At 52.1% G+C, this 9,434-nt stretch overlaps 1 protein-coding gene across 1 annotated transcript; it reads left to right on the top strand.

Annotated features, from left to right (window-relative positions):
* Nucleotides 1-927: 927 nt before the first annotated feature.
* LOC128117204 (endogenous retrovirus group K member 9 Gag polyprotein-like) lies at nucleotides 928-3,090 on the top strand. Its single transcript, XM_052749200.1, has one exon. It carries the CDS (start codon nucleotides 928-930, stop codon nucleotides 3,088-3,090), a length of 2,163 nt encoding a protein of 720 aa, XP_052605160.1.
* The last annotated feature ends 6,344 nt before the right edge of the window (nucleotides 3,091-9,434 follow it).

The raw sequence follows: 9,434 nt of genomic DNA, 5'->3' as shown, positions 1-9,434 counted from the left end.
TAGCAGCTTTATTCACAATAATGAGAACCTAGAAACCACCTAGATGTTCCACAAGTAAAGAATTGATAAAAATGTGGTATATTTATACAATGGAGTATTACTCACGTGTTAAAAAAACATTGAAAATTGGAAGCAAATGAATGGAATCAGAAAAATCATCCTGAGAGAGGTAATCTAGGCTCAGAAAGACAAACAAGATATATACTCCTCATAAGTGGCTATTAGATGTTAAAGTATGGATAATCCTGCTACAATTCACAGACACAGAGATGCTAAATATCAAGGAGGGCCCAAGGCAGGATATATGTACCTCTCTAGGAAGGGGAAATATGTCAGAGACCAAACAAGGACCATGGAAAAGTACTAGCTAAGCCAGAGAACAAGCCCCTACCCCAAACCGGATGCCCCCAAAGATAAAGAACAGGTCAGGCAGGTCAGGTAGCATAGCAACAGAACAATGGGCCCTGACCAGTGACCCCACCACCTAGCAGCCTCACGACTTGCACGACTTGCACGTAGCCCCGCACCTGCACGTCCCCCTTCACCTGCACGTACGGCATGTCGTGCACCCCTTCCCTCCTCCCCTCCCCCTCCCATACTATATAAGCCTTGCTGAGGAGAATAAACTTTGCAGCTTGATCAGAACACACTGTCTTGCTGTCGTCCTTTCGTGTCTCCCCCGTCCCTCTCATTCTCTCCCACAGGTGGGTCGCCCCTGTTGATACCCCGCTGGCCGGGGCAACTGGCGCCCAACGTGGTGGCTCGACCCTCGCCTCCTCGGGAGTTGAACGTCCTTCTCCGGGAAAGCCCAGACGTCTGGTGGAGATTTTTGGTGATCGTCCGTTGAGACCGCCCGACTCGACGCCCCTTCTTGACGATTCGGAGGAGAGCGGGAAGGACGAGGTTAGTCTAAATTTAGGCTTAACCATGGGACAGGGAAGTTCTTCCCATGACCTTTTCCTTAAGGGCATTAAAGAGGCCCTCAAGACACGAGGGATAAGGGTTCGTAAAAAAGATCTCAATAAATTCTTTAGTCACTTAGAAGACTGTTGTCCCTGGTTTCCCCAAGAAGGAACGATTGATGAAAAACGTTGGAAAAGGGTGGGTGACTGCCTTATTGACTACTACCGCGTCTTTGGTCCAGATAAAGTCCCTGTTGTAATCTTTTCCTATTGGAACCTTGTTAACGATATCCTCAAAATCCAAAGAACCTTCCCCTCCCCTGACATCGAGTCGGTTATTTCTCAGGGACAAAAAGTCATGAAAGAACAGTCTCGTCCCCCCTCTCGTGCTGATTCACATCCTCCCCGACCCCCTTCACGAGCACCCTCTATACAGGAGATTAAAAATATGGAAGAAGGAGCCCAATCACCCCCACCCCAGTCTATCTACTCCTCCCTTCAGGAGCTTGACCCGGCCCCCCTTAACCCTGGCGATGAGGCCAGTCAAAAAAAAGAGGCTGCCAAATATAATTTTGATTGGCCACCTCATGTGTCCTTGGCCCCCTTAACCCCCCTCTCACAAAAGCCACTTCCAACAAAGACACCATACAATCTTACTCAGCCCCCTCCTTATGATACCCCTCCCATTGCCCCCTTTTGTGCCCCCGTCATTGAGGCCCCTGCGGGTTCACCGCTGGCGCTCCCAATGCTGACCCCCGATGATTCAGAAATTCCCCCTAATCTCGTAACAGAATTACAGCGCCTACAGGGCACACTTCGGGCCCGCAGACAACACCTGGCCCTTCTGAAGGAACTACGCTCCCTTGATCAGGAGCTCTCTGATCTCGCCCTGGGTGCCCCCAAAACTCGGCCTTCCCCCACATTTCCCTCACTCAAAAAACCTCGGCCACAGCCAGTTTTGGCTTTTCCCGTTACCCGAAGCCAGACAAGTGGATCAGATCTGCCAATTCTGCCCGAGATGGAGGAATTGCCTCCCCTTGAAGAGGAGGGAGAGACACTCCATGAGGAGGGGCCCCCGGTTACGGGCTCCGGGGACGATCAGGGCCCCCCACCCGGTCAGTCTTACCAAAAACTTAGCTTTCGCTTTGTTGAGCGCCTTAAATCAGCCTGCGCTCAATATGGCCCCACCGCTCCCTTTACCCTTGCATTGCTAGAAAACCAGAGTGAGGCCTGGCTTACGCCAAACGATTGGTATTTTCTGGCCCGTGCTGCCCTGTCTGGGGGCGATTTTGTCCTATGGAAAACTGACTTTTCAGAAAACTGCCGTGAGACGGCCCAGCGCAATGCTGATGACCCTTCCTCAAAACACTGGACCATTAATAAACTACTTGGAAAAACTCCTTATGACAAAAACGAGGTCCAGGCCACCTTTCCACCCGGCTTATTGGCCCAGATTCAGGTCGCCGGCCTTCGAGCCTGGAAACGGCTTCCCCAAAAAGGTGCCGCTACCACCTCATTGGCCAAGGTGCGTCAGGGACCAGATGAGCCCTATAGCGATTTTATATCCCGTCTTAATGATGCTGCTGAGCGCCTCCTGGGCTCAGGGGAAAGCGAAAGCACATTTGTTAAACACCTTGCCTTTGAAAATGCAAACCCAGCATGTCAGGAGATCCTCCGCCCCCACAGAGATAGGGCCCCCCTTTCTGAGTACATCCGCCTTTGTGCTGGAGTAGGCTCCGCCCACACCATAGGCTTGGCTATAGGCGCAGCCCTAAAGTCGGCAGGCGCCCAAGATTTGAGATCCCAACAAAGTCGCCTTTGCTTCTCCTGTAAACAACCGGGACATTTTGCGCGGGAATGCCCTAAGAGAATCCCTGCCCCCTTGGGGGGTACGGCCACGATGCCCCAGCCCGGGGTCACCACTCGGCCACTACCAACTACCCTATGTCCTAGATGCGGCCGTGGCCTTCACTGGGCGAGAGAATGCAGATCTAAAACCAATGCTCACGGTCACCCGCTCCCTCCCCGCCCGTCGGGAAACTTCCTTCGGGGCCAGCCCCTGGCCCCTCCGCTCCGGGGAGTGCCCCATGGGGCCTCGCAGGCTGCTCCCCAACTGTCTGCTCCCTCCAACGGGCAACCCCAGGTAGCGCAGGCTTGGACCTCTGTGCCGCCACCGACACAATACTAGACCCGTCCCAGGGCCCCCAAGTCATCCCTACTGGGACTTGGGGCCCCCTACCCCCAGACACCCATGCCCTTATCCTTGGCCGTGCCTCATCCACCTTAAGAGGTGTCCAGGTCTACCCTGGAATTATTGATAATGACTATACAGGAGAAATTAAGATTTTGGCCTCAGCACTCCAGGGTCTTGTTGCTGTCCCCCGCGGCACCTGCCTTGCCCAGCTGGTTACCATCCCCGCGCTTTCCTCTGATAACCCCGTTCAGTCCGCCCAGCCCTGAGGAGCTTCTCAGATTGGCTCGTCGGAGGCTTATTGGATTCAGCCTATTTCCCACTCTCAACCCACATTAACCCTTAAACTAGATGGCAAAAAATTCCAGGGGATTCTGGATACTGGCGCTGATGCCACTGTGATCTCCCAAAACCACTGGCCCGCCTCCTGGCCCCTCACCCCTTCCCTCACTGACCTCAAGGGCATAGGTCAATCCAACAACACCCTCCAATCCTCTAAAGTTCTGACCTGGTCAGATGAGGAGGGCAACCAGGGTACTGTCACCCCCTTTGTGGTCCCTGGGCTCCCTGTCAACCTTTGGGGCCGAGATATTCTCTCCCAAATGAAAGTCATTCTCTGTAGCCCAAATGAGGTGGTTACCCAACAAATGTTACGAATGGGCTTCATCCCAGGCAAGGGTCTCGGTAAATTTCAACAGGGCCAAACCCAACCCATTGTTCCAACTAATAAGACAGACAGACTGGGTCTCGGCTTTGAGGGTTTTTAATTGAGGCCACTGCTCCCCCTGTACACCATGCAGACAAAATCACTTGGCTTACCCATGAACCTGTGTGGGTAGACCAGTGGCCTCTGCCACAAGAAAAACTACAGGCGGCGGAGATGTTGGTACAGGAACAGCTCGCCGCCGGTCATATTGAACCATCCAATTCCCCCTGGAATACACCCATCTTTGTCATAAAAAAAAAAAATCTGGAAAATGGAGACTCCTCCAAGACCTACAAGCCATTAATAAGGTTATGCAGCCCATGGGCGCCCTCCAACCAGGCATGCCCTCACCCATTGCCATCCCTGAGGCCTATCACAAAATGGTTATCGATTTAAAAGACTGCTTCTTTACCATCCCCCTACACCCCGATGATCGAGCTTATTTTGCCTTTAGCCTCCCTCGGGTTAATTTTCAGGGCCCCATGCTCCGTTTTCATTGGCGCGTCTTACCCCAGGGAATGGCAAATAGCCCGACTCTGCCAAAAGTTCGTGTCTCAGGCGGTGGATCCCATACGCCAAAAATGGCCCTCTACTTATATCTTACATTACATGGACGACCTTCTTTTGGCCGCCCCTAGCTCCTCCATTCTAGAAGCAATCTTTCAAGATTTGTCACAGGCCCTTTGTGCTGCTGGCTTACAGCTCGCCCCTGATAAGACCCAGCGCTCCGCGCCCTTTAGTTATCTGGACCTTGAATTGCATTCCAATCGAGTCTTGGTCCCGCGCATCCAGCTGCGCACAGATAACCTTACCACCCTTAATGATTTTCAAAAACTTCTCGGGGACATTCAATGGCTTCGACCATACTTAAAACTCCCTACCGCTGACCTTCTACCCCTCTACGACATTCTTCGGGGCCCCAGTGAACCCACCTCCCCCCGTCAATTGACCCCGGCTGCCCATAAGGCCCTGTCACTAATCACCAAGGCCATCTCCTCCCAAGCCTCCTTTCAGATTGATTATTCCCTCCCACTGGTTTTTGTTGTCTTATCTACTCCCCATGTACCCACCGGGGTCCTTTGGCAGAGCTCCCCTTCCACATTAAGGGACCAGGATAAACTTAAGGGTCATTCCCTCTTATGGATTCATATGCCTGCCAGTCAAACTAAGGTCATTCCCACCTATCCCCAACTTGTTTCTTCCCTAATCATGCGCGGTCGCCAGACCTCGCGCCAGATTTTTGGTAAGGACCCCGATTCCATCCTAACCCCCTACACCCGCGAACAAACTCAATTTTTGTTCCAGACACTGGATTGTTGGGGTGTTGCCCTCTCGGGGTTCCTGGGCCTTCTTGACAATCACCTCCCTGATGACCCAGTCCTTCATTTTGCATGCACTCATCCCTTTATCTTCCCAAAAGTCATTTCCCCCAGTCCCTTGCCTGAGGCCCCGACCGTTTTTACCGATGGGTCAGCCAATGGCACTGCAGCTTATGCTTTTCAAGGTCACTCGTTTCCCTTTCCTTCGCCCTTTCGTTCAGCTCAGCTGGTTGAACTCTTTGCTGTTCTGCAGGTTTTTCAGGATTTCCATGATTCCCCCCCTTAACATTTACACTGATAGTGCGTACATCGCTCATTCAATTCCCCTTCTTGATACGGCCCCCTTCATTAAGCCCACTTCCAATGCCACCCCCCTTTTCGCTCAAATTCAACAAAAACTTAGAGAACGCTCCCATCCTGTTTTCATTGGCCACATTCGTGCTCATGGGGAGCTTCCTGGCCCTCTCACAGAGGGAAACGCCCTGGCTGATACAGCCACTCGCCAGGTTTTTCCAGTCCTACAAGAGCCCATCCTGTCGGCTTCTTGTGCCCACCGCCTCCACCACCTTAATGCCAAAACCCTTCGGTTAAAGTTCAAAATCACAAAACAACAAGCTAGAGAGATAGTTAAACAATGCCCTTCTTGTATAGTCTCCCACCCCGTCCCCCATGTTGGAGTTAACCCCCGTGGACTCCTGCCTAATATGATTTGGCAAATGGATGTCACACATGTTCCTGACGTCGGCAGACAAAAATATCTTCATGTTTCTGTTGACACATTCAGCGGATTTATTTTTGCCTCCCCTCATACTGGTGAGGCCGTCAAGGATGTTATTGCTCACCTCCTGGTCTGCTTCTCTACCTTGGGTATCCCAAAACATATAAAAACAGACAATGGCCCAGCATACACTAGCGGAGGACTTAAACGGTTCCTCCAACAATTTGAAATCTCTCACACTACTGGTATCCCTTACAACCCTCAAGGTCAGGGCATTGTAGAACGGGCCCACCAGACCTTAAAAACATGGCTCTCTCGATTAAAGATGTCGGAGCTTTCCTTCGTCTCCCCCCGAGACCGTCTGAGCCATGCCCTCTTTGTTCTTAACTTCCTCACCCTGGATGGTGAGGGTCGATCAGCAGCTGACCGCCATTGGCACCCCTCAGCGGACGCCAGCCGCCCTTTGGCCATGTGGCGAGACCCCCTTACAGGCGTTTGGAATGGTCCAGATCCTGTACTTATCTGGGGCCATGGCTCCGCTTGCATCCTTGACCAGGCACATGACGCCCCGCGCTGGCTCCCTGAGCGCCTGGTCCGATCTGTAAATTTACCTAACATACCCAGGGGGTCGATTAGCCCCTCTGAGGACCCTTTTTCTTCTCTTCCAGATGCTAAAGCTGCCATCAAAGACTAAGACCCCAAAGGGATGGAGACCACCCATAAAGCTGCCCATCGTGAGTCAGCTGACTGTCTGGGGTCTCGTACTCCTCCTTCCGAGCCTCAGCCTCTCTAGCCTACCCCAAAACACCAATCGCCACCAGCCCTTAAACCATACCTGGCAGGTGCTGACAGGGCGACAAGATGTTATCTGGCAAACTTCCCTAGTCACCCATGCCCCCTGGTGGCCTGACCTTTATCCTGACCTTTGTAAAATGGCCACTTTAACATCCTCTGATTGGCATGTTGATGATCAATCCCCTACCGAAAGGGCTCCCGAGCTTTTTGATTCTTATCATGACCCCAGGCCTAGACCCCCTGGGTGTGCAAATCAGGCCCAGAGAAAAAAGCTTGCCACCCTCAGTTTTTATGTCTGCCCTGGTCATCATCGGCCTCGCAATCTTCTCCACAAATGTGGGGGAGCTGGAGATCTTTTTTGCAAGTCTTGGGGATGTGAGACTACGGGCAATGCCTATTGGCACCCCTCTTCTTCTTGGGATTTTATTACTATTACCAATAATTATTCCATTGGACATATTAATACTTATCATGGCACCCCTGATTGTTCTTCCTGGTGCCACCCACTAAAAGTTACCTTCACCGAGGCCGGAAGAGCTCATTCAGGCTGGGAGGCGGGCCTCACTTGGGGCCTTCGCCTATTTCAGGAGGGAAGAGATACAGGCGTCACCTTTATCATTAAACTTTTGAAACAGCCTGTCAATTCCCCTAACCCTGTTGCCATCGGTCCCAACTCTCTTCTTGGCAACAATGATTTCCCTACAACCAATATATCTCAGACATCCACGGGTTTTTCTCCTACGTTCCCACCTCCCCCACCAACTACCAAAGATATAATTACCACCCTTATCACAAAAACCTACCAGGTACTTAATACCTCCAAGCCTGATTTGGTTGACTCCTGCTGGCTTTGCTATCATTCTGCACCCCCATTTTATGAAGGAGTGGCTGTTGATTTAGATTTCTCCCTAACTACTGACCCACATGATTGTCGCTGGCAACAGCCACCCACATCTCGCCTTACACTCTCCCAAGTTATGGGCTCAGGCCGCTGCCTTGTCACCCAAGGCACTACCATTCCCTCTGCTTATCAGCCCCTTTGTAATATCACAGACAACCTAAATACCTCCCTTAAGTCTGGATATCTTCTTCCTGCCAATGATACTTGGTGGGCCTGTACTGATGGCCTAACACCATGCATTTCTCTTCATTTAAATAATCCCTCTGCCCCCTTATTCTGTATATTGGTTCAACTTATCCCTAGGCTAACCTATTATTCCCCAGATCAATTCTCGGGAAGATGGGAAGAGAAGACTCTGACAGAAACAGCTGCCCTCGCGTCCCCCCATCGCTCGAAAAGGGAACCTGTGACTGCGGTTACCCTGGCTGTCCTCCTGGGGGTCGGGGCTGCAGGAGCCGGCACTGGTATAGCTTCCCTAGTTTTATCTAATCAACATTATTCAGAGCTTAGAATTTCCATAGATGAAGATATAGCACAGCTTGAGCGAGGCATTTCCGCCCTTGAATCCTCCCTCACCTCCCTTTCAGAGGTGGTCCTCCAAAACCGCCGAGGGCTCGACCTCCTCTTTTTACAGCAAGGAGGTCTCTGTGCCGCTCTTAAGGAAGAGTGCTGCTTTTATACTGATCACACAGGAGTAGCAAGGGATAGCATGGCCAAAGTCCGGGAAGGCTTAGAGAAGGGCAAAAGAGGAAGAGATCAAGAGCTAGGCTGGTTCCAAAATTGGTTCTCTGCATCGCCCTGGCTAACCACCCTCCTGCCGTCCCTTCTGGGACCCTTGGTTGGCCTCATTGTTGTCTTGACATTCGGCCCTTGGGCCTTGTCTCGACTAACTCGATTTGTGCGCGGTCAGCTGGCTGAACTTCAGGCAAAACAAATTCAGGTTCATTACCATCGCCTCGATCTCCATGATCGTGGTCTCGATGAACCAGATACAGACTCCATATCAGCACAGGCCCCTCCGCCCAGGGGAGGATGCACCTGTGCCTGGGAGCTGGAGCCCACTGCATAGGGGATTGAGGGTGCAGCCGGGACTGCAGAAGGCAGGGAGATTAAGTGCTCCACCATCCTGGGTGCCTTGGATGACAAGCTCTATTGCATGGCGGTTATGCAGACCCTATACCCTTTCCTCCCAAATTCAAACCCGCCCCCTGTAAAAACTGCATCGTTCCAGCCTCCTTCGGGGCATGTGGGGACGCCTGCATGGACCGACAGCCAATAATGGAACTTATCAGGGATAGAGCCTCTGTCACCCCTCTCCCGTCATGGCAAAAACATTTGGGCCTCCTTTCTTTGTTTTGCTATACATATAGAAGGGGGAGATGTCAGAGACCAAACAAGGACCATGGAAAAGTACTAGCTAAGCCAGAGAACAAGCCCCTACCCCAAACCGGATGCCCCCAAAGATAAAGAACAGGTCAGGCAGGTCAGGTAGCATAGCAACAGAACAATGGGCCCTGACCAGTGACCCCACCACCTAGCAGCCTCACGACTTGCACGACTTGCACGTAGCCCCGCACCTGCACGTCCCCCTTCACCTGCACGTACGGCATGTCGTGCACCCCTTCCCTCCTCCCCTCCCCCTCCCATACTATATAAGCCTTGCTGAGGAGAATAAACTTTGCAGCTTGATCAGAACACACTGTCTTGCTGTCGTCCTTTCGTGTCTCCCCCGTCCCTCTCATTCTCTCCCACAGGTGGGTCGCCCCCGTTGATACCCCGCTGGCCGGGGCAGAAATAGAATAGATTTTGCAGGTGGATTGGGGGAGTAGGTAGGGATGGAAACAGAAGGGATTGGGAGGAGGAGGTGGAAGAGGATGTGGAGAGATGGAGGGCAGGGAGAGA

Source organism: Peromyscus californicus, unplaced genomic scaffold, assembly GCF_007827085.1.
Source record: "Peromyscus californicus insignis strain IS unplaced genomic scaffold, ASM782708v3 Scaffold_20__1_contigs__length_68692818, whole genome shotgun sequence".
NCBI classification, from domain to species: Eukaryota; Metazoa; Chordata; class Mammalia; order Rodentia; family Cricetidae; genus Peromyscus; species Peromyscus californicus.
Note: the sequence above shows the minus strand (reverse complement) of the source record. Positions and strands in the feature narration are given on the sequence as shown.

Coding starts and splice junctions, on each gene's coding strand:
- LOC128117204 (XM_052749200.1), top strand. CDS start 928: ATGGGACAGGGAAGTTCTTCCCATGACCTTTTCCTTAAGGGCATTAAA.